This window comes from Coregonus lavaretus, assembly GCF_964263955.1.
Source record: "Coregonus lavaretus genome assembly, chromosome: 18".
Classification (NCBI taxonomy): domain Eukaryota; kingdom Metazoa; phylum Chordata; class Actinopteri; order Salmoniformes; family Salmonidae; genus Coregonus; species Coregonus lavaretus.
In genome coordinates, this window is record NC_140005.1 from 15,936,861 (window position 1) to 15,963,052 (window position 26,192).

General features: G+C 42.3%; 2 protein-coding genes across 2 annotated transcripts in view; both read right to left on the reverse strand.

Moving 5' to 3' along the window:
- LOC311145397 (peroxidasin-like) overlaps positions 1-11,295 on the reverse strand; it is a gene marked incomplete at both ends in the record, with an annotated part of 79,467 nt that extends 68,172 nt beyond the window's left edge. Inside the window, one exon of the mRNA XM_084181623.1 lies at positions 11,111-11,295. Coding sequence (XP_084037749.1) covers positions 11,111-11,295 — 185 coding nt within the window. The remainder of the gene's footprint in view (positions 1-11,110) is intronic.
- Positions 11,296-14,840: 3,545 nt separating this feature from the next.
- Positions 14,841-26,192, reverse strand: part of LOC311145329 (myelin transcription factor 1-like protein) — a gene marked incomplete at both ends in the record, with an annotated part of 111,476 nt that continues 100,124 nt past the window's right edge. Inside the window, 10 exons of the mRNA XM_084181560.1 lie at positions 14,841-14,981; positions 16,350-16,412; positions 17,594-17,641; positions 18,675-18,778; positions 19,591-19,685; positions 19,887-20,108; positions 21,456-21,539; positions 21,675-21,737; positions 22,215-22,283; positions 24,889-25,010. Coding sequence (XP_084037686.1) covers positions 14,841-14,981; positions 16,350-16,412; positions 17,594-17,641; positions 18,675-18,778; positions 19,591-19,685; positions 19,887-20,108; positions 21,456-21,539; positions 21,675-21,737; positions 22,215-22,283; positions 24,889-25,010 — 1,011 coding nt within the window. The remainder of the gene's footprint in view (positions 14,982-16,349; positions 16,413-17,593; positions 17,642-18,674; positions 18,779-19,590; positions 19,686-19,886; positions 20,109-21,455; positions 21,540-21,674; positions 21,738-22,214; positions 22,284-24,888; positions 25,011-26,192) is intronic.

Consider the following 26,192-nt stretch of genomic DNA (forward strand, 5'->3'; position numbering starts at 1 on the left):
TGTTTCCACCTCCATGTTTGACGGTGGGGATGGTGTTCTTGGGGTCATAGGCAGCATTCCTCCTCCTCCAAACACGGCGAGTTGAGTTGATGCCAAAGGTCTCATCTGACCACAACACTTTCACCCAGTTCTCCTCTGAATCATTCAGATGTTCATTGGCAAACTTCAGACGGGCCTGTATATGTGCTTTCTTGAGCAGGGGGACCTTGCGGGCGCTGCAGGATTTCAGTCCTTCACGGCGTAGTGTGTTACCAATTGTTTTCTTGGTGACTATGGTCCCAGCTGCCTTGAGATCATTGACAAGATCCTCCCGTGTAGTTCTGGGCTGATTCCTCACCGTTCTCATGATCATTGCAACTCCACGAGGTGAGATCTTGCATGGAGACCCAGGCCGAGGGAGATTGACAGTTCTTTTTTATTTATTTCATTTGCGAATAATCGCACCAGCTGTTGTCACCTTCTCACCAAGCTGCTTGGCGATGGTCTTGTAGCCCATTCCAGCCTTGTGTAGGTCTACAATCTTGGCCCTGACATCCTTGGAGAGCTCTTTGGTCTTGGCCATGGTGGAGAGTTTGAAATCTGATTGATTGATTGCTTCTGTGGACAGGTGTCTTTTATACAGGTAACAAACTGAGATTAGGAGCACTCCCTTTAAGAGTGCGCTCCTAATCTCAGCTCGTTACCTGTATAAAAGACACCTGGGAGCCAGAAATCTTTCTGATTGTGAGGGGGTCAATTATTTATTTCCCTCATTAAAATGGAAATCAATTTATAACATTTTTGACATGCGTTTTTCTGGATTTTTTGTTGTTGTTATTCTGTCTCTCACTGTTCAAATAAACCTACCATTAAAATTATAGACTGATAATTTATTTGTCAGTGGGCAAACATACTTTTTTCCCTCACTGTACAACCATAGATATAAAACAGGAGATGGGAATTCCAGTTCTATCTGACATCCTAAAAGGTCTGCCATTTTAGCTGATGTATAGAGGCTCTATGACATCAGCCTGTCTAGGGTTCTATATCTACAGTATGCATATAATGACATTCTCAAGTAGTATGTATTTATGGGTAAAAAGGAAGGTCAACAATAGGTCAGGGCTGAAATACCAAGGGAGCATTTATGGCTGTTGGTCTCAGATACATCAGGATCAGGTAGGCCTAATATCCCAGAGAACTAGCCTTTCAGCAGACTACACCCACTAATGATTGTGGTGGATGAATGATGCCTTTGTTAACAGAATCACTTGTCCTCTAAAGTGTGTGTAGCCTAAGCTTATAGTAGTATGGAGGACTGGGTTTCCCAACGTAGTCGACCACATAAAGAAACCCCAATCAGGCCATATACGGTCATAGGAGAACCATAATACCTACAGTAGCATCTAAACAGTAGTGCTGCAATCACTCAAATTCACTTGTAGGCCTGCAATTATTCTTACATTAATGGCAGAAAATATCCTTCCTCAAATAGCCACCAGTTTTTTGGGGGACTATGGTAAACAACCAGCAAACAATATGGTATTGTGATCACATCAGTAAATGAGTTTACCATATCAGATAGAGGAGGGCAATTCCACGATAACAGAGTGATACTGGAGATTCCAATTTTTCACTTTAAAATGTATGCCAAACCAAAACCAATGATTGCAAAGTTTAAAAACCATACAACTCTATGCACAAGGACTACTTTTAACATTTACTTGAAGAACAGTTCAGATTCAAAGTTTGGTAACAGTTTGTACTGTTTTTGCTGTCATTGTTAAAAGTAGTCATTGTGGAATTGCCCAGGAGTGTCTGGAGCCAGAGTCAGCTGGTGCTGGCTACACAGTGGCTTATCACCATGGAGTAGTGAGAAGACTGGGAGGAGGAGGAGGGAGAGTCATTGAGAAACAACAGGAACAGATCGGGCAGGCCTCCAATAAACATCTCATTGCTCCTGTCTGTCTGTCTGTCTGACTCCACAGCAAACAGGCTCCTTTCATCAGCAGGAGGTCGTTCAGATGTTGTAGAAAAAATTGGCACCTATTGATGTTCATTGGAGGATTTCTGAACAAGCTTCAATGACAGAGTCCATTAACTCAAGTTCATGTTTGATGGTGCTGCTCCCCCTCCAAAGCTTATCAAGCCTCTTAAGCCAAAACAACCTTGGCAAGACACATTTTTTAACACAACATTCTAAATCACCTTGACCAAGAACAGTAACACAAAGTAGCAACAGAAACAGACTTGTCTGTCTTGGCACTGCAGATAATGTCAGAAATAGGAACCTAAACACAACACAGTTTTGATAGTGCAAACCTTTCTGGATGCATTTGCTTTTCTCCAGAGGGAAAGCCATGGGCCATGTTCCATCAATCCATCCATCCATCCATCCATCCTCCCTTTTCTCTAAGTAATCTCTGATCTGTGAAAGCTACACAGTGCTTGGGGCAGTGAGGATGCAGTTTAACTTTACACATAAGCAGGACATTTTGTCCTACCTCTCACCAGTGATGAATTGTCATCGACAGATGAAACATTCCTTCAGATTCCTACCACACTGTTGAGGATTCAGAGATGTAGTGCTACTGACTGAGGCCTTATGGAGTGGAATAGGCCATGCTTTACAGTCCTCCAGTAGAACGTACACAGAGAAAACAGCACTTGAACTCAAGCGGATATAAAACTTGGCTCAGAAGCTGTAGCCCTCAAGAGAATTATGGAAAAACATATTACATTTTAGTCGACGCTCTTATCCAGAGCGACTTACATGAGCAATTAGGGTTAAGTGCCTTGCTCAAGGGAACATCGACAGATTTTTCACCTAGTCAGCTCGTGATTAGAACCAGCAACCTTTCGGTTACTGGCACAACGGTCTTAACCACTAAGCTAACTGCCGCCATATCACAGGAAGAAAATCCTAACCCCCTTCGGCGTGTAGTAAATGTTAGAACTGCAATATCTTTAACCCCCTTCGGTGTGTAGTACATGTTAGAACTGTGATATCTTTAACCCCCTTCGCCATGTAGTACATGTTAGAATTGTAATATCTTTGTCTAGGGTTCTTAGTGACTAAGGACTTTGATCAGCCATATAGTAAAGTAATAGCTTTGAACATGAATGTATCTGCCTTTACCCTAAAAACAGAGTTTCCACAAATAAGCATGTCTCTTTGAGACTTGGAACTTAAAAATACATCTTGTGAGATCATGCATGCTTTGCCACATGTGCTGCATAGAGTCAACAAACTGTTGGAGAGGACTGGAGACAAGAGGTGACACAATGTTCATGGTGACAACACTTGGAAACAGAATGCTGCTCAGTGCTCTTGCTTCTTGTTGGTTGGCTGCCCATCCAGACTCAACCATTCCACAGTGGAAATTCTTACTGAGCAAATGGCCGATAAGAGCCCTGGGCCTGATAACCAGGGCTGGCCGTGATTACCACCGACACCAGGCAGACAGCAGCTTTCCCGCTCAAAACCAATTTTCTCTGTCAGAATGGAGAGGCCTGGCCTGGCTATGGGTGGGGTAGCATGGCAGGCATCATGGCTGCATGATTACAGTTACACTTAGCAAGGTCGTTGGCTATCCACACACAAAAATAAACTTGCTCTGTGGCCTGTGCAACGCAAACCCTAATCTGTGAGGCACTAAGGGAGTGGCTGGGACATCTCCATCTTCAGCTCCAGCTCTAGCATCTGAGTGCCATGTGTGAACCCCTCCCCCTCATCTCTCTCTCTCTCTCTCTCTAGCATTCTCTCAGTCAGGGGATTGTTTAGCTCTCTGACACATGCCCAACTTGGACAGCCAAGGACTCTTTCTGGGCGTGCGTGACTCATACATTGTTAAACAAGAACATGGCAGTCTCCCCACCTCGAAGAACAAGGCCATCTCAATCTCCAAACATGGTTGGAGCTTTTCTCTTAATACGTCTCTGTGTGTATCCTGCAGTGTAGAATCCCACAGAGCCTGAAGGAATTGGACAGAGCACCGACAGGACCTGAGGGCCATTGCCACTTCAACAGCCTGGATATGAAGAATTATTTTTAAACAGAAGGACTGCTTCTCAAACATTCAATATAGAAAGCTTTCACAGGCAGTGTAGCAGCCCAATGAGACACAGGAGACGTGACTGAGGTCATTGTCAGGGATGACTGGCCATTTGAAGTAAAGGGATTCCCCATTGACTTTTCTCTATCAGGATATTGTGTCTTCTTCTCTGACATCCTTTAGTGTCTTCATCCAGGAATCTATCTTATCAACAGTCACAAAGATCTTATCAAGCATTATAAAGGTTCATTATGAGGGCATAAAAAGGCAATCAGTGTGTCCCCTTCAGCACCAGACAGACAGCTTGGATTCTCAATTTCCTTCCAATGAGACCATTCACCTGACAACATGGCTGCAAAGTATTGACATGCTTGATTTGCAACTATGCACACACAGCCCCCCCCCCCCCCCCCCCCCCCCCGTACATGCATAAAAACCTAAACAAGTCACAAGCGGAGAATCTAACTTTTAGGAGACATCCTTGGTGGAACAATGCTGTAATCAAATCAAATTGTATTGGTCACATACATGTGTTTAGCAGATGTTATTGTGGGTGTAGCGAAATGCTTGTGTTTCTAGCTCCAACAGTGCAGTTGTGGTCCTCTGTAGCTCAATTGGTAGAGCATGGCGCTTGTAACGCCAGGGTAGTGGGTTCGATCCCCGGGACCACCCATATGTAAAAATTTATGCACACATGACTGTAAGTCGCTTTGGATAAAAGCGTCTGCTAAATGGCTTATTATTTATAATATCTAACAAATTAACAACAATACACACAATATACACTAATCTAGAGTAAAGGAATGGAATTAAGAATATATAAATATTTGGACAAGCAATGTCAGAGCGGCATAGACTAAGATACAGTAGAATATTATAGAATACAGTATATACATATGAGATGAGTAATGCAAAATATGTAAACATTATTAAAGTGACTAGTGTTCCATTATTAAAGTGGCCAGTGATTTCAAGTCTGTATATAGGGCAGCAGCCTCTAATGTGCTAGTGATGGCTATTTAACAGTCTGATGGCCTTGAGATAGAAGCTGTCTCTCGGTCCCAGCTTTGGATGCACCTGTACTGACCTCGCCTTCTGGATGATAGCGGGGTGAACAGGCAGTGGCTCGGGTGGTTGATGTCCTTGATTATCTTTTTGGCCTTCCTGTGACATCGGGTGCTGTAGGTGTCCTGGAGGGCAGGTAGTTTGCCCCTGGTGATGAGTTGGGCAGACCGCACCACCATGTGGAGAGCCCTGCGGTTGCGGGAGGTGCAGTTGCCGTACCAGGCGGTGATACAGCCAAACAGGATGCTCTCAATTGTGCATCTGTAAAAGTTTGTGAGGGTTTTAGGTGCCAAGCCAAATTTCTTCAGCTTCCTGAGGTTGAAGAGGTGCTGTTGCGCCTTCTTCACCACACTGTCTGTGTGAGTGGACCACTCCAGTTTGTCAGTGATGTGTACACTGAGGAACTTGAAGCTTTTCACCTTCTCCACTGCGGTCCCGTCGATGTGGATAGTGGGGTGCTCCCTCTGCTGTTTCCTGAAGTCCACGATCAGCTCCTTTGTTTTGTTGACGTTGAGTGAGAGGTTATATTCCTGGCCCCACACTACTAGGGCCCTCACCTCCTCCCTGTAGGCTGTCTCGTCATTGTTGGTGATCAGGCCTACTACAGTTGTGTCGTTTGCAAACTTGATGATTGAGTTTGAGGCGTGCGTGGCCACGCAGTCATGGGTGAACAGGGAGGGGGCTGAGCACGCACCCTTGTGGGGCCCCAGTGTTGAGGGTCAGCGAAGTGGAGGTGAGTTTCCCACCTTCACCACCTGGGGGCGGCCCGTCAGGAAGTCCAGGACCCAGTTGCACAGGGCGGAGTTCAGACCCAGGGCCTCAAGCTTAATGATGAGCTTGGAGGGTACTATGGTGTTGAATGCTGAGGTATAGTCAATGAACAGCATTCTTACATAGGTATTCCTCTTGTCCAGATGGGATAGGGCAGTGTGCAGTGCGATGGCTATGACAATGCTCTTTTTAGAGAAATGCTGCAAAAACACTTGAACAATGTTAGAATTCAGCAGCCAAGCTGCCTCTCCCCCACCCCCCACCCCCTATAGGACAGCCACAGGAAGAGAGAGGCCAGGAGGGTTCCTTTCAACAACTATCTTCGGCCCAATCTCCCTGTGCAAATGAGCAAAGCTTTGGGGATTTCTGGCTTTGCATTCCATAATGCTGCAGAGACTGAACGCATCACAGAGCCTGACTGCAGTAAATTCCACACAATGGAGCTCCTCTTTTCCCTCCCTTACTATCTGTCCTGCTCTCTAACTCACTCACTCAGGCCCCTGCTATAAGCCATCAGGGGGTTTCATGCACACTAATAATTCAATATTAAACTGATTATGGCAGTAGGCCGAGTATGACATTAGTCATGTAAACACCTTACTATGATTATCTTAATCAGCGTAAGGTCATAATCTAAGTAATCATACGCCGATTAAAGCAGCTGTTTTTCTGAGCAATCTTTCAAATTATTAGGACACGTCAACACCTTAATCTGAGTTCCAGCTGTGTATTTTTGATCTGTGTGTGAGCTAGCACCAGCAGCGAGAGCTTCCCTCTTTTGCGCAAATGAAGTGAGTTCAGAAAAACTGAAAGTATGCGTCTTTGAAATAGTTTTCACACACAAACTTGATGTACAAATACATGACAATAAGGATGTGAAAAAAATATAAACAAATATATATTGACAAATATATTACAAAATAAATGAAGAGTATTATATTGCAAAGACATCAAGAGACAACACAAATACTATTTACACACTATTCATATATACATATTCATTCATAGTCTAAGTAGGGATTGAAAGAGAAACGGTCGCCTGCCTGACCAAATCTACCCAGTAGGGCTCTAAGGACTGCACTTCGGAGTCTCGTAAACATTCAGTCACAAATCAAGACCATCTCATATAGATGGCAGGTTCCCTGCCTTGTAGCATGCTGTACAGCTCAACTTCCACCCCCACCCGCCAGGAACCCCCAGCGTCTCAGTCAACCTCTAACTACTCAGTCTGTCTTATGACACTCCGTTCAGATCAACCAGCAGCTACTCCGCTGATTCTGGCTGCTCCTGTCAACTAGCACGTTTCCGCTGAAGATCAGGTGAAAAAAACAACTGATTTGTTGATTCTCCAAACTACAAAGCAAAACCTTTGACCTGAAATTAATTCTTATAGCCTGTGAGAGTGAACGAAAGACTGAGCCTTCATATTTAATCTTTGACGTTACTTTTAATGTTATTACAACTCTAATACAGAACAGAGTTTCATGAGGGTTTGTTTGTAGTAATTCCGTTAAAAACACCACATCCACCACAGGGTGTGAGTGAAAATGCCAAGAAAGGAGCTCATTTGAATACTAAACATTACATAAAGTAGGCAAACTAGGCCATAACAAGCCACTTTATGAGCTAGCACATTGACACATTTACAATGGGCAGACTCCCCCTTGCCATGGCGTTGCCCATGTGTTTATAATAAAGGTTCACTTTCACAATGTTTAACACATTTCTGCAGTGGGTGCCAGACCATGTGACAACGCACACAGGGCACCACAGAGAAATTAATATACATACATAAATAACAAGGGACTATTTGTAAGGCTTCGGACAAGACATCTAACTATGAACGAACCAAAAGGGAAACAATCCTGTATGCACTGCAATATGTCACATAAACATTCTCCACACAAACCTCACAATTACAAGACAAGCAGTCGTCTTGTGTCTTTTTGGCTTAAAATGTGACTTTACAGAGCATTAGCAAGCGGAACAATAAGCATCAACAGCCTGTGGGTCTATACAGGCCGAGAGGATTCATGAGAGCTGATGGCAAAATAGAGCTGACAATGTGAAAGTAATAATTTCTCCATCTTAGGATATCCCAGAGCAGGAGTACAGCAGTGTCGTTACAGAGAGGAAGGGTAATTTACTGTTATGCCTAAAACAGAGTCCTCTGAGACAACAGCTGAAAAATAAATGTGGAACATCAAATGTGGGAGGAAAAAAAGACGTCCATGTTATTCTGAAAGAAGAATCCTGAAAGTTAAAACTAGGGGAGCACCGAGCACAGGACCTGGGTGTACCGTATTCCCCTTTTCCCTTCAGGAAGTAAAGGGAAGACAGATGTTTAGAGTTCAACGATACTTATCTCACACGAGCCACTGACTTTTTGAGAGCTTCTTATTCAATGTACAAATATGTGCGTATGTTTTTTAACACGAGTGGTTGGGCCAGGGTCCATGAGATCTTTCAGGGGTTGACATCAGTAGAGAAGCATGCATTACACACACTGGGTAGACTGACTAGGCTCAGAGCGTTTAGACACACACACCACATTAGAACTGGGGTCAGTCTGATCTCCAGACCCATCCCCAGCTCCAACTGGGCCTCTCAGGGGAGACACAGGCATCTGGCACAAAGCTGCCTGCCTTGCACCAACCAACCAAAACGTTCCCCTAATCAAATCCATCACAGGAGAGAACTAGGGAGGGTTTATAAGTTTAGAGAGGGAAAGAGGTTAAAAGGAAGACATATAGAGAAAAAGGGAGCGATAGATTGAGAGACAGAGAAAGGAGAAATTGAGATTGAGATTTCAAACAATAACAAAATACATTCCCACAGCTTTGAGGAACCTGGTTTGTGGAACATCTGACTGCAGTGCTCAATGCTGATGAGGAGGAATTTTCACATCAGCGACGGGCACACTGCCAGGTCAGGACGAGGAATGCAACACCCAGACCGTCAGGGCCAGCCAGCATCTCTCCAAATGAACCTCTACATATAATACACCCTGTCTCCAACATGCCCACCCAGTCACCTCTGCCCCCCAGCCCTCACAGCCAGCCATCAGCTGACCCAGGTCGGAGGGGCCAGTGTTTTGGTCCTGGGACTGTGGCTATAAGAAAGGGATTAGATCAAAATGTTGTATTTTTAGCTTCCATAAGGGTCCATAAAGCCTCCAGAAAGTATCAGACACAGGACTGGTGTCATAACAATGTCCTACCCACACACAAACATACACACTCACTTTTCTCCTTCAAAGGAGCTGCTTTTAATCCAGCCTGACTTCTGTTTAAATAGTCTTAATGTGATCTGCTATGCAGACAGACTTCATATTCAGGGAGACACATATTCCCCACATTCAAACATTCCTTCAAAGGAGTGCTTGAGTTCAGTTGAAAGTTGCATTGCTGCCCTGAAGGCCAGCAACGTGTGCACAATTTACAGTGGAACAATGAGAAGGCAGGGAGAGTCTCGGAGGCTAACTACATTCATGTTCTGACAAGACTGAGTGCAGGCAGGCAGGGCAAGGTGACAGATGGCTGCTAACTTCAAAGTCCTGTGAGCCAACTGACACATGCTTTCCCCTCCACAGCCCTCCTCTGTACAACACTCAACACTGACAGATTCAGAGGTGTCCAAAAGAGGAAGGAAGAAGAAGAAGAAGAAGAAGAAGAAGAAGAAGAAGAAGAAGAAGAAGAAGAAGAAGAAGAAGAAGAAGAAGAAGAAGAAGAAGAAGAAGAAGAAGAAGAAGAAGAAGAAGAAGAAGAAGAAGAAGAAGAAGAAGAAGAAGAAGAAGAAGAAGAAGAAGAAGAAGAAGAAGAAGAAGGGGCTCAGCACACCAAACCATAATAACATTCCCATGGCAGAGGAGACTTTCATGTGTCCTGGGTGTACTGCGGAGTTGGCAGGGAGGGCAGGGCTCTGCAGCTTCAGGACTGGAGGACTGGGCCATTTGGCCCATATGAGGCTGGCCTGGTCCGGAGGCTTGCCTACAGATGTTAGGGGGGGCTTATTCTGTGCACGCTGCGCCCATCGTTAAGACTGGTTGAGTCGCTCCTTTGTGTCCTGCTGCCTGCCTGAATGGAGGTCTTTATTTGCACAGATGCATACGAGTTTCGGAAACATGCCAAAATCACATGGGTCAATTAAAAACAAGGGGGCACATATTCCAGAGATTTGTTTGGAGCTTCAGAGCTGTGTGAGCTCTGCCTGGACACAAACTGTGCTTCCCTACATCTGAGATCACTCAAAACCACAGTTTGACCCTCTGACCGACCCAACCCTGATTCTGGTTCTCCAAGAAGCCAATGACACATCCATGACAATACTAGCCTGCAGTATGCTGAATAGATCCTAAATAAAATAAGCCATATTGGTCTTGCAGTCAAAGAGGCTTATGTAGGCTAATTCATAACAATTCACCACCATGCCCTGAGTGCTTGAAGGAAAGGTCAGCCCATGGTGCAGTTTCTCACAAAGCTCACAAGTAGAGTACTCTATTAGGCTATACAATAGTAATACCGGTATACCCATATGATCCAACAACTGCTCTGTGGCTGATTTCAATAGCTGTCTAACGACTTCTGCAATCAGTAGGCCTAGCTCTACAGGTGTCAGAGGTGTCTTCGAATTTTACAAAGCCACTTCACTGAAACATCCATACGCATCCGACTATGCTCTGATGTCTGAATCCTTTGTCCTAGTTTCCATAATGTGGAAACAGGCCATCTTGAAACAAGTTATTTTTTTATTTTGTGAATCAACTGAATAACCAATGCAAGACAGATAATGAACAAGCATATATGTATAATTCCCATTTCAGACAGAAGAATCATGACTAGATGTTTTTTTTCAGATATACCTACAAGTTTGTATAAAAAAGCAGGCATGGTAAATTGGTGGAATTTTGGTCTCTGTATGAAAAATGTACGATAAGCCTAGAAAACTAAATTGCAGACTCCATCATTGCAACTTTGAATATAGGCAACCAGAATGGTGGTCTGGTCCCGAAGAGGTTAGCTCTTATGATCCTGCTTTCTCAACTGTGGTTTGAATATGGTAAGAATAGATAAGTTAACACAATTGTAATGATTCGGCTTATATACAAACATAAGCTATCGTATTGACATTGCAAAGCAGTTGGGTTTGTTGCTGTTACTCCTTCAGGCAATCCGTGCGTTCATTCCGTTCCTTCCATAGCCTACAAACTTTCCCTTCAGATACAATGTAACGTTACTTACAGGATGGTTGTTGACGGAGCGACAGCAGGTACGGTTTCCAGGTTTAAATGCATACATCTCACGGTGGTACGAAAACATAAACACCGGCTTGGACAAGAAATGACAGGCTGCGGGCCAAAGGCGACCAAAATTAGTACTACCGCGATTAGAAAAGGCGAGAAGAGTTGGCTCGTCCTCAGCGCCATTGCTAGGGAGTCAGCAGCGCAGAGAACACACCGCCAGCTACCCCTCTCGCCGACTAACTACTACATCCGCAGAGTTATTGTAAAGCTGAATTCAGCTGCTTGAGACCCGCTCCCTCCCTCCAAGCAGAGAGAGAGAGAAGTAGGGCAGTGATACAAGTTATATTGGATCGGGGAGCAAGCCAATCAAGAAACTATGTCAAAGTTGATCTAGGCCTAATGGAAAGTATGGTTGATAAAATGACACTTTATACATCATCTGTTTAAAAGTTTATCAATGTACTCTTCAATAAACCCATGGTACCAGTTATACCACACTAACTCACGTTTCTGGACTTTCCAGGAAATTGCTATTCACAATAATTATGTAATTGTCTGAACTTGTAATGCACCTATAAATATTTTATTACAATAGTTACCCTGAAATGATGCCGTAAAATGTTGCCAGTTTGTCTCTCGCTGGGTGGAATGTAGGACAGACAATGAGAGTTGATGGGCCTATTCTCAGCCAAATATGGAAAACAGATTGCCATACTATGATATGGTTTAGGTAGGATGTTATAATAGTTCAGGATTTGTCTGATAATCCCAGCCTTATCTCCAAACGGTTGTGTTACTTTCCATTTATTTACAGCTCATAATAGTAGTTCTGAATATGATGGTTGATGTTTGATACATTTTGTGTTGTATTATAGGTAATTGGGGGATTCCCTCTAACTTCAGTCCGTGACTGACAGGTAAGAACATTTCCATAGGATTATGTTATACGGTGCTCTGTGCTGCCATCCGCTGGTTTTCATGTGGTATGACACTGGGGAAGTATATGCTTGTTACAAAACACCCACTCCATTGCATTGCGGTCCGAAAGCGTTATCCTAAGAAAGCTTGATTCTTATTGCAAAACATCTCAGGATTGTCCTGGAATGTAAAACTCAGTAACTATTTTGTGTATTGAAAAAACCCATGGGAATGAATGCAGCCTTTCACTGAATGCAACATTTTTAGGGTTCCAAGAATGGTGGGTTTTGAACAAGCATGAACAAGAATGTGACTGACCATTAAACTTACAGGCCTGTGGCAACACATTTTTTTCTTTATTCAGAGTAAGATGTGTCAACATCCAGCATGACAAGAATTGTACAAAGTTCACAATTTAAAAATGAAATATCACAGCAACTTGTGATCTCACACACTTATAGCAAAATTAAAATGTCAACAAATCCATGCTGTGTAGTACAAAAATAAATTAAACTTCAGTTCCACAGAGAGCACAATAGTTTGTACAAAATCCTATTTTTGTTCATGATTACTTAAATCAACTTCAAAATGATTAAGTTAAAATAAATAAACTCTGATGAATTCACAATAATTTATATGAAAATTCAACATTCTAATATGTGACCCCTTTTGTGTTCCCTATGTAAATAGTCACAGTTAACTTTTTTCAAATTTGATATTTTGTACCAACTGTAGATGAGCAACCGGTTTGTGCTTTAAATCCCTTTCAATTGTACTGATAATGAGAATTAATTAAAAAACTGATGCTAGGTATTACTCTACTGAAAGCATTACTATATTGGCAAAAAGCTGCAGACACAATGTTGTGGAGAAAGGCATACTGTATGCAGTCATTGACGATAGAGCCCTAAAAGAGGATGTAAAAGTACAATAGATGAGATCAGGTGAACGACAAGCACCTTTGCATTAGCTCTCAAAAAGGCCAATTCTGAACATGGTCGCTAACAACTAATACCACAACATAAAGAAGGGCTGCATACAGACATGAAACTGCATCACCCCAATCAGAGCAGAAGAGTCAACTAGAAGAGTTCATTTCCCACTCTCCAAGCCTAATGGGAAAACAACCTCTTTTTACTTCCTCTTTTTTTGTAACCTTTAATTGATTAACTATTTAATTTGTACAGTGATTAGATATAAAGTGCTGCTGGGGATGATTTAAAATTCATATAACATACCAAAATGAAATAGCATCATTGTTTGACCATTTGATAATACAGTATTACTGGTATGGTTATAATCGTAATTTCTGATTCAAATCCCTGTAGTCTCTTTCAGTGGTACTAATTCATCACCTAGTGGCTCTTAGCAGTTATTTGCTCCAATCGTGTGCCAAAGGAACACCTGGAAATTGCACGCCGCCGCATGTTAGGATACTATCTCTAGGACAAGTGCAAATAGTCTACTGGCAAGTGGGGACAATGACCCTGTAAGTCCCGCTCTCGCTCATACTTTAGTATAAATACTCTTTACAAAACCGTTGTCACCTCCGTTTAGGCTCTCAGGTACTGCTTTAGTTTCTGTAAAAACATCAAAACATGGAAACCAAGGTGTCCCTTATGTGCAAAATCGTATGTAAAGAAAGTGGAACTCATAGAGCATCTTTCCTCTTTAAAACTGAATGTCCAACTTTTTTAAATACTTTTTTTGTATTCAAAGATTTATATAAAATATTTTATTTTACATATAGTAAAAAGATTAATTAGTTCCTCCACCCCTATCTTTAAAAACAAGTCATTGCATATACCCAAAAAATGTTTTCCTGTAGATTGCATTCCATATCTATAAGCATATGATTTAGATATATATTGCTGAGACATTGCCCGACTCTAGCAACAGAAGTTTCGAAATTTGAAACAGAACTAACTACTAAATGCTAGAATGAGTCCTGCATACTCTATTGCCATTATACATCACCAATGGGTATCTACAAACACAAAATGTCAAGAGCGAATAGTACTTTCTAGATAATGGGATTTTCACCATTGGGTTTCCGTGTCATGATGTTTACAATAAAACTGTAACATTCATACAAACATCAAGTCAGTTTCTTTCCATACTAATTTCCAACACCTATTAAAAATGCCCCCACCTACAGCTACCAACCTTTAAAAAAGAAGACAAATAATTTTTCAAGCATTGTTAAAAATAAAGTAATTTGCAACCAAGTCTTGCTATTCAACAATCTGCACACAAGAAAAAACAAACATCTTTAGAATTCCAAAGTCATCCTTTGAGCAAAAGATCATTGAAAAGTAGCTACCTCCGTGCAGTTCCCCCATTGTTTTTGTAACTTTTTTTTTTCACTGTCCAGTGCAGCTTTTTCATCTAAAATGCTTCATCATCAAGCATTGAAAGGAACACATGTCTTATGTTTTACAGCTTACTGTTCAGAAATATACACAAATAAAATGTGCATACATGAGCAGCTAGAAACATTACATCACACTATGTCAGCTCATACAGTATGAAAACGTACAAAAGGTGAATGTTTTCAAAAACTATTTTGTCATTTACTATTTTTTTTCTTCAAAGCAAGACAAAAAAGAAAAACATAATGACGTTTTCTAAGCATAACACTTCTTTTTTTTAAAGAACGAAAATCAAAATGTAACACTGTTTGATACGTTACAGCAGCATGAGGCATCATCCTATCATGTCACTTCTAGTTCTTTCCTGTGAATGTTGTTTTCCTTCACTCCTCTTTGAGAAGAAGCTCTGTTATTTGCTGGGCTAGGTCGTGGGCTGGGCTACACTTGGATTCCTTGCACCGCTTGTTTGATGTTTTCCAGCAGGGCTTTGTTTTCTGGACTCTGGTAATGCTCCTGGTTAGTGTACATGTCTGTTAGAGTGGTCACATAAGCATCAAAGTTCTGATCGCTGATCGGCTCCTGTGGAACATTTCAACAACAGCAGAATTAGGTGAGATCATAAGAAGAAGAGGTGATAAACAGAGAACAGAAGACAGGCCTGAAAATAACCTTTTAAATCATCCTTTGAGGAGCTAAGACATACAAACAGTTGTTTGAACAAAATATCTAACCAGAGATAATAAAACCACTTGAAACAAACTATTCTCTAAACAAACTATTCTCTAAACTAGCCCCGTGAAAGGGCCTTTTCATATTTGATTGCTCCAAAAATAAGGCATCTTGCCACAGGGAAAAGGCTGAGAGGTGGTGGTCTTAGACAAAGATGATCAACACAGAGTAAGATGTCCTCTGTAGCTCAGCTGGTAGAGCACGGCGCTTGTAACGCCAAGGTAGTGGGTTCGATCCCCAGGACCACCCATACACAAAAAATAAATGTATGCACGCATGACTGTAAGTCGCTTTGGATAAAAGCGTCTGCTAAATGGCATATTATTTATGTCATGCAGTGACATCCACATTGGGAAGAGAGGGTCATGCTGCAGTGTCTATACACATTTAATGTTTATACACTTTGCAACCAACAAGTGCACTTTCACTTTGCTAAAACAAGCTTTTCCCATTCAAATAGATGATCATTGCGGTTAGAAAGATTGTAATAAAGGAAAATTCAAGATTGGATGGGAATCAGGATGACTGGGGAAAATAAATGGTCATATGAATGAAATACAGATGGACATGGGAAAGACATGAGGACATGAATGGGAGAGTTTCTGAACCAGACATAGGACTAAATCTGCTGACTCTATTATGGTGCCTTTGATGATACTACAATTAGGGCCCTGTGTTTTGATGATACTATCATTAGGGCCCTGTGTTTTGATTATACTATCATTAGGGCCCTGCGTTTTGATGATACTATCATTAGGGCCCTGCGTTTTGATGATACTATCATTAGGGCCCTGCGTTTTGATGATACTATCATTAGGGCCCTGTGTTTTGATGATACTATCATTAGGGCCCTGTGTTTTGATGATACTATCATTAGGGCCCTGTGTTTTGATGAAACTATCATTGGGGCCCTGCGTTTTGCACAATCATGTGACATGCCTGAATTTGAACCTTTATTTAAAGCTTTTTCATCAAACTGTCCCCTTTTCGTTTTATGTCAGTTGGTCCAGCACCATCCTCTGACCATTGCTTTCAGTCTTGGTCTAATTTTCATTTCTGGATAAGGCTTAAAATACAGGACAAAATCTTGCTATGTAACCTGATTGCGCAAAACACATGGCCAATCTTTCATACAGTGCCCTGATGAAGAAACAAGGAGAAGGATTAACATAAAGAAAAGCAGTGTTAGAGTAAGAATATGATGAATGATCGTCTTACTCTCTGATGCATCTGTAAGCAGCTGTTATTTCTAATGGAAGCCTCTTTGTGTGCCAGCGGTTTCTATGGGGGGAAAGGTTAGTTACTGTTAGTTGCTACCTAGCTACTGTTACTCTTTCAAACAATCACTAGGTGGTAGCATTTGAGATACAGTACCAACAGAACATCTAACACAATTGATATGTGAAAGAAATAGAGGCAAAACATAACAAAACATACAGTAAAAGAAGAATGCATCTGTGGTAGCGAATTGGGCCTGCAACTGAATCCAGCTCACAACATAGTCAGAATGATCATAGCCTCTGGAATTATATCTTATTGTGTTCACACACAAAAGTTACACTTTTTTAGAAAAGGAGATACAGTTTTAAGAATAAGAAAATGCCAAGATTTTAATTTGTAAATGACACGGGCATCATTCATAGTTTTTGGTGATATTTTTTTCCTTATTTTATGAAGATTATAAGAAAAAACCTAATGGATGCTTATGGAGAAAAGCTGTTTTTGACATGCCTTAAATACTTTTAGCACTACAGTAAATACAGACCTGCAATTATAGCATGTGCTGTACTATGAAAATCCATGATAGATCAACAAGTACGTTTGTTGAATTTACAAACGTAGTAGCCTATAGCTACAGACAGAGAGTCAAAGTGGTGGAGACTAAGTTTTCATTGCACTGATAACAGGTAGATGGCAGTACTTTACTCAAGCAGCAAAATCTTTAGGTGCCGGTACTCAGCTCTGGTGAGCTCCTGCCCAAGTCAAGCACTGTTAACACTTTTGTTTGAAACTGATTGTCCAATCTGTCTATATGTTGAATATCAGAAAACAGTGTCTGCAGACTGTTCTTTGGTCACCATTGTGAGTCTCTGTGTAAAATGGACCCCTAATTCATAACACAAGCCTCATATAAAATTCCCCCTTTTCAGTTTGGCAAAAATTAGGAATACTCTTATTTTTCATTGATCTAGGCTTGGAAATCCCCTGCTCAACTCAGCATGCACAAACACTGGATCCTTATGGGCTTCACAGAAATGAATAGATAAATACTGTACATAGATGAGTATGTAAATGAATCAACTCATATGCTACAGTATGTTTGCTTATAGGAACTTGCCCAATTGCCATTCTTGGTGTTCCCTTACCATATGAGGGAGCTGGATATTAGCTAAACTGTTAATCAGTGTCTGGCTGAGGCTGGCCAGCTCATGCAGGAGAGATTCATTTTGATGTTCAATCACCTTGTTTTCTTCCTCTATTGACTTCATATTAGACTCCATTGTGGTAATCTAGGGAAGGGGGGATGAGAGAAGAAGAGGGTTATGGTAAAGGTAGTGCTTTTTTACCTCTGGTTGTTACAGCGGAGCACACAGGGTGCAGTTCACAGTTCACATACCACGGGCAGCAGCATACCTCAGATATGCCACAACTCACTGCTGATTGGCTGGCGTGCAGCCATCTCTATGACATAATCACACGTAGCGATGGATGTAACAGAGCAACACAGGTGAAGAGCAATGAAGCATGGACAGATGCAATTCAACACACTGACACTCACTCAAATGTACTAAAAGTCTGTGGGGTGTTTTCAAACAAATATGCTATGTGCCGCCAATGCACTATTGTGCACATAACAGTAAGTTTCAGTTCCAAAGTGTACTACAAGTTGGAAAACAGCCCGTATTTCAAAATGAGATCAAACTGGCATGCAATCTCAAAAAGGCAAACTGTAGGTGAACATATTGTGAAGTTCCTCTCTTTCTGGAATGTTTGATACTTCCTTGATACTGATGTGTAGCTTCTGCAGCTCACAGACACAAATAGTTATTTAGGAAGGAACCCTTTCATACAAGCTGTGAAAGCCGCTGCTCCTGTTCCTTTTCTACTGGAGCTTTAGGATGTTAGTGGGGACAGGGGGTTTCACTTTATTCGCTGTGAGTGACTATGCTCTCTCTGTTTGGCAAGCAGGCGATCCCAGAGGTATAGTGCTTTATAATTAGGAATACCCCACTTTGTTACACTGCATTCTCCCAGATGTGAGATATGCTAGGATTTCTCTCACTGATGGTAGATCATGAATGACAATTGGACAGCTTTTTCCAAACTGGAGTGACTTGTCTGGTAACCGTTTTAGCGGAGGGTAGATTCATTTAGGTGTATGCTGTACAACAATGAAATACACACTTCATTGTGGTACACACTACCATTATATGAGCTCTGAAAATAGCAGAATGATGTGCCACAATGGGTAGAAACTGAAAGGTAAGCATGAAATGAGTCTAATCTTCCAAGTAAACAAATGGCGAAGTACTACTGACTTACCTGTGTTCTAAGTTTGATCATATCTGCTTCCACTTGTGAATTAGATTCACTTAAATCTTTGATTTCTTCATCCAGCTGTTTAATCTCTTCCTCATTTTCGATTCCTTAAAAAGATAAAACAGTGAACAATTATTAGACACCTGCCACCCTGTCACGTCTCCTCCCGTTGCTCCCCTCCGGCGCTCTGATTCGCCGGTCTACTGAGCCACCGGTCTGAGCGCACCACCTCGGCAACACCGGAATGGAAACCCAACGCACCCTAATCAACTCCAGCGCACCTGCACCTCATCAGCTCATCACCACCCCTATATAGCCCTGGACTGTTCAGTGTTGTGTTGTGTGTGATTGTTAGTGTCTTGTCGTGTACTCGCTCTTTGTTGTTCTCTTGCTCAGTGTTAAGTAAACCTTTATATTGTTGATGTCTGCGTCCTGCCTCTTCATATCCTCAGCACTCGTTACACACCCACCCCAAGCCCAACTAAATATTTCAAATGATCTGTCAGTGTGGTGTGTGAATGAGAGAGGGATGGTCTCTTATACACTAATTGTCACTGGCTAGTTTGCTAGCTCAGAGGCTGTATGGCAATCCTGGCCCCTTTGTTTCAGATTGGGGTTCCACTCAGTAGCTCATTACGCATACACACTCCTGTTTGGTTCTTTATGTCAGATTGGGATTCTACTCAGTGGCTCATTACGCATATCCACTCCTGATTGGCTCTTTATGTCAGATTGGGATTCGACTCATTACGCATACCCACTCCTGATTGGCTCTTTATCTCAGATTGGGATTCGACTCATTACACATACACACTCCTGATTGGCTCTGTATGTCATATTGGGATTTCACTCAGTAGCTCATTACACATACACACTCCTGATTGGATCCATTGTGTGAGTGAGCGGTGACAGTCATTACCGTTGCTGGTGCGCTGTTTTATTGTTAGCATTTCAGACAGTCCAGACAGTCTGGCTTTCTTCATGGCAGAGGTGGCACGCGGACAGCCTGACAAACTGGGGGAACAGATGAGAATATAGTACATTTTTAGACACAAATAGTTCATATTGTATTTAAACACACACACACAACCTGGCTGGATGGGTGAAATCATTGGCTCCACTAGCTTTCACAGATCCCGTCAGATCAGTGATTACTTCAAGGAAGGGAGAAAGGGAGGATGCATGATCAAGTATTGATGCAGGACCCAGACCCACCTCCGATGTGTGAGGAAGCTCCCACTGACGTGACCCGAGCCGTCACAGCCCGGGGTGGGACAGGACATGCCGTCTGTCTTCCCAGCCTTCCATGTGAACTGGGAGCCGTTCATGTAACCGTCCTTCTGCCGCTTGGCCGCTAGGGGGCAGCCTGACGCGCTGCGGTGAGACGCGTACTTCCCCGTCACATGACCCTGACCGCCACAGCCCGGGACTGGACACCTGTGGATGGCATAGGGATGCTCTGGTTATTCTAATAACCAGGGTCAGGAGGTTTTTTCTGACAAGGGCCCAGAAGTTTTCCTGCTCAGGATGCATTGTCAGGAAGAATTGTGTAATTAATTACATAGTTATTGCTATGACATAAGGTCTTCGTAATGTAAAATTGGACCACATATAGCTTCATGGGTGCTTGAGTTGAGGAAATATCATTACAGAATTGAATGCAGTATGGCTTTGTTTGTGTTTTGAGTACCAGTGTGCAGAATGGGAGACAATACAGTATCTGTAATCACTCCGACTTAAATATAAATAAAAACACCTTAAATCTGGTTTGATCCGGTCTAATCTGTCCCTTTGGCAGTTTATCACACTGACACAGATTACAGTCAGTCAATGTTAAGTCAGCAGTCGGCACTATGGCTAATAAGATGCAGTGAATCTGCAAATGTTTCATCACATCATATTTCCCCAGTGGATTATTGTTACAACTCCCCTTGGTTTTATTAAACTATCAATCAGGATTATTATATTTCCAGAAACAGTCACAATCTCTTTCCCCCTCCCTGGGGGGGAAACTGATCCAAACCCCCACACACAGTTCCAAATGCTTTCACAAAGAAAAAAGGTTGACTCTAAGTCCTATAACTTTTCTCCACCAGCCAATGCTTATTTGGAGCTGGTTTTTTGTTGTTGATTTTATTAGGATCCCCATTAGCCGACGCCAGTGGCGACAGCTAGTTTTACTGGGGTCCGACACATAACGAAAAATACATTACAGACAAAATACATGTCAGTACATACACCCAACAAGTAGGTCACATGAGGGAGAGGCATTGTGCGGCGAGGTGTTGCTTTATTTGTTTTTTTGAAACCAGGTTTGCTGTTCACTTGCACTATATGAGATGGAAGGGAGTTCCATGCAATCATGGCTTATAGATAGATGTGTGGGAAAGCGACCCTGCCTCTCTTGGCTTGGCTGACCGTGTGAGACAGATTGACAGACAGACAGACAGACAGGCCAGAGTGTTGGTTTTCTCTCAGCACCACTGAGAAATCGATGGGAGTGCAGCCAGAAAAGCCCATTAGAGAGAATCCAGATCAATCTGTCTCTCTCTCCAGCTAACTGTCTCTGTATCTTTTTGTGATGCCACAACAGAAGATCCCTATGTAGGACAATCCTCATTTTCGAACCATGGCAGACTGGGGGTTGCCTGTCTCAGTTTCAATCTAAAAATACCCCTATTCTTTTGTATTAAGAACAGTGAGAGTTGGTTAAGGGCATCTAGAAATTGGGTGAGAGCTGTAGTTCCCTGAGTCTTTGAGAGGGGTGTGGCAGGCTAACTCTACCTGATGGGCTCCTGGTCCTCCTTGTCCTCTTTACTGTGTGTTATCTTGATCCCACTCTTCCTGGCCCGCGGACACCCTGATAGACTGCAGAGGAAAGACAACCACATCAATTGCAAATATTATTAATACAGAGAACTTACTCTGACCCAGCCTGAGAGGTGTGTGTGCAGTCTACTGCCAGTGTGAATAACGAGAAGTGTGTGTATGTGTTTATTTTACCTTCTGTGTGATGCGTAGTTGCCAGTGTTATGCCCCGAACCATCGCACCCCGGTGTCGGGCACCTGGGACAGAAAACACAGCGAATCAGGGCCTACAGCAATCAACAGGGCTTGAAGGACACACTCAAAATCACACTAATCACATCTATAATGTATTTCACTGTAACAGTCAGTAGAGTGTACTCCAATTAGGGGAGGGGTGGTAAGGTTAAGGGAAAATAATAAAGGAAAATGTATGTAAAAAAAATAATATATATACTATATATATATATATACATATATATTTACAAAAAATATATATGGGGGATTGGAAATAATGCAGATAATTAAAATTGATAGAAGCCACAATCTATCTGCAATATTAAAGCTGATCTACCCCATAAATAAAATATAAATAATAATAACAGTCAGTAGAGTGTATTTGTTTTGTCTGAGGAACTAAAACCAAGTTGAGAATTCAGGAATCGGGAATTATACTTTTTTCACAAGATATCAACAAAAGAAGAAACAAAAATAAGAATGAAACATCTAACGCCTTACTTGAGCTCTTGTGAGTTGGTGGCCATCATACTTCGAATGCTTTTGTCAGCTAAAGGACAGCCAGAGAGTCTGGAAGATATCCATGACAACGTTAGTGAGGAAAAGAAGAGAGAGGACACACCACTGAAACATGAGGACACAGACAAACACGCACAGTACACACTGTACACACACACACTTACACACAAACACACACGTTGACAAGAATGGAATTGCAAGAAATCCATGATGCAAGTGCAGGGGGGACTATGGGTCAGTAAATAAAAGTGTTAACCTCTCTAAATAACTGCATTCAGAAATAGCCTGTGTAGAACATAAATGTTTTGTTGACATGCTCTGTAATTTCATTGACTACATTCCTTGACACAATTGGGTATCTGGTAGGCCTATGTGTGTCATGATGATTCACATCACTTAGACACTGTACGTTGACTCAACGGGTTAACTGTAATCATACTCAAAGGGTTAACACAGAGATGTGCATTCTGGCTGCAGTAGTCCGACAGCATACAGTGAGGGAAAAAAGTATTTGATCCCCTGCTGATTTTGTACGTTTGCCCACTGACAAAGAAATGATCAGTCTATAATTTTAATGGTAGGTTTATTTGAACAGTGAGAGACAGAATAACAACAAAAAAATCCAGAAAAACGCATGTCAAAAATGTTATAAATTGATTTGCATTTTAAATGAGGGAAATAAGTATTTGACCCCTCTGCAAAACATGACTTAGTACTTGGTGGCAAAACCCTTGTTGGCAATCACAGAGGTCAGACGTTTCTTGTAGTTGGCCACCAGGTTTGCACACATCTCAGGAGGGATTTTGTCCCACTCCTCTTTGCAGATCTTCTCCAAGTCATTAAGGTTTCGAGGCTGACGTTTGGCAACTCGAACCTTCAGCTCCTTCCACAGATTTTCTATGGGATTAAGGTCTGGAGACTGGCTAGGCCACTCCAGGACCTTAATGTGCTTCTTCTTGAGCCACTCCTTTGTTGCCTTGGCCGTGTGTTTTGGGTCATTGTCATGCTGGAATACCCATCCACAACCCATTTTCAATGCCCTGACTGAGGGAAGGAGGTTCTCACCCAAGATTTGACGGTACATGGCCCCGTCCATTTTCCCTTTGATGCGGTGAAGTTGTCCTGTCCCCTTAGCAGAAAAACACCCCCAAAGCATAATGTTTCCACCTCCATGTTTGACTGTGGGGATGGTGTTCTTGGGGTCATAGGCAGCATTCCTCCTCCTCCAAACACAGCGTGTTGAGTTGATGCCAAAGAGCTCCATTTTGGTCTCATCTGACAACAACACTTTCACCCAGTTCTCCTCTGAATCATTCAGATGTTCATTGGCAAACTTCAGACGGGCATGTATATGTGCTTTCCTGCGCTGCAGGATTTCAGTCCTTCACGGCGTAGTGTGTTACCAATTGTTTTCTTGGTGACTATGGTCCCAGCTGCCTTGAGATAATTGACAAGATCCTCCCGTGTAGTTCTGGGCTGATTCCTCACCGTTCTCATGATCATTGCAACTCCACGAGGTGAGATCTTGCATGGAGCCCCAGGCCGAGGGAGATTGACAGTTATTTTGTGTTTCTTCCATTTGCGAATAATCGCACCAACTGTTGTCACCTTCTCACCAAGCTGCTTGGCGATGGTCTTGTAGCCCATTCCAGCCTTATGTAGGTCTACAATCTTGTCCCTGACATCCTTGGAGAGCTCTTTGGTCTTGGCCATGGTGGAGAGTTTGGAATCTGATTGATTGATTGCTTCTGTGGACAGGTGTCTTTTATACAGGTAACAAGCTGAGATTAGGAGCACTCCCTTTAAGAGTGTGCTCCTAATCTCAGCTCGTTACCTGTATAAAAGACACCTGGGAGCCAGAAATCTTTCTGATTGAGAGGGGGTCAAATACTTATTTCCCTCATAAAATGCAAATCAATTTATAACATTTTTGACATGCGTTTTCTGGATTTTTTGTTTGTTATTCTGTCTCTCACTGTTCAAGTAAACCTACCATTCAAATTATAGACTGATAATTTCTTTGTCAGTGGGCAAACGTACAAAATCAGCAGGGGATCAAATACTTTATTCCCTCACTGTAGTCAAGGTAAGCTGAAAACAATAAATCCAAGAGACTTATTCCACCAGTCACAGCTTTGTGAAGTGTAATTGCCAGTCACATGACCACTCCCCTCACACCCAGATGTTGGGCATCTGTCACCAGAGAAATAGACCAATGAAAATGAAATGAAACCAAAACAAGAGGAAAATAAAATAAAATAAATAGCTTTTTCATTGTTTCCAGTTTAGCTTCACTGTCTGCAAAAATGGTTTGGTTTGTTTTGGACCTGTTCTAAGGCGCAGCTGCAACATGATGAGGTAATCATATTTTATTACGATAAAGCATCAACATAAGAGAAGCATAAGAAGCCAGCAATACACTGGCTGAAGAGCTGTGGATCAAATGAAAAGCTGGCTAAACAGTGCGCTGCAAAATGTAGCATGCCATTAGTGCCAAGGAGGAGAGGTGGGTGGGGTGGTTCCTCTGAAGCAAAGGAACCGAACAGAGACAGGAAAGAAGGAAAAGCAAAAAGGAAGGAGCAGAGGAGAAAAGCAGATGGGGGGTGGAGCAGAATGGAGGGGTGGCACACACACATCCCGTACAGGTCAGTCTTACGTTATCAGGTCCTTCTTGCTCTCTTTGCACTGGGCGTACTTGGGCTTGGGGCTGTGCATGGTGACATCTTCAGAGTAACCTCGCTGCTCCAGCAGCTCCTGGAATGGGTCCATGTCATTAGGCTAGAGAAAGAGAGGGGTGGAGGAGAGAGAAAAGGTGTATGAGAGAGAGGGATGGGTGAGAAAGACGGGAAACGAGAGAGATTGGGATGAGAGGGTGAATAAGAGAGAGGGATAAGAGAGAGAAAAGAGGAGAGCGAGAGAGAGAGTGATGGAGGAGAGTGAAAGAGAGATATACACAGTCAAAAAGATGGCGAGTATGGAGGGGGACTTGTTGTTCCAGTTTACACAGGATGGAGCTAGCATGCCATGATTTGTTACGCATACAAAGTTGTTTCTTTTAGTCTATTCAAACAGACCCCATTTAAAAGGAAACAAGCACTCATTAAGATCAGGTGTGGCCAATAAGTGCGCTCGTCCAACACACCTGAACACAGAGTTTTGTTGATGCTGAGAACGGAATGTATATGTTTTTAAATAACATTCTTAGAACGTTCTCTGAACGTTACTAAAGTTTTCTTGTGGTTTTTATGGAAATGTATCTTAACGTTCTCTGAACAATTTGAGAACATTACTTGAAACCTGTAGGAAACGTTATGCTGAAGTACTGGAATTCCAACAGAAGAATGTTGTTTCTCAACGTTCTCTGAACTACTTCAGAACATTCCCAATGTCAAACCAGTTGGAGAACGTTCCTAGAACATTACTGAAATTAAAATTAAATGTAACCATGTTTGAACTTTTAGAAAACGTTCTGTTAAAGTAATGAAATACAAAGAAAATAACATTTTTTTCTCAAGTTACTTAAAAGTGCTGAGAATGTTCCATAGCCAAGCAAATATCCTGTACCATTCCCAGAAAGTTGTGGGAAGGTTGTATGCTAAATAACCATAAGACATCCACACTCTCACCAAGCTTTAAGAAACATATTGTTCCCAGAACATTATGTGCTAGCTGGGTATGGATTGAAACTGACAGCTCTGACAGAGCAACTATCTGTAGGAGACAGAGGGCATGGGAGGCATGGCCCATCAGGCTGCCAGCAGCTGCCAGCACCAGTTTAGAGATGTTCCTGGGCAGCCAGCAGGGCAGCCAGCAGGGTAGAAGAGGAGCAAGGTAAAGGATGTCCTCTATCACTTATATGTTTGTTTTACTATCCTTGTGGGGACCAAACAATTGATTCCCATTCACAATCCTATTTTCCCTAACCCTTAACATTAACCCTACCCCTAACCTTAACCCCAA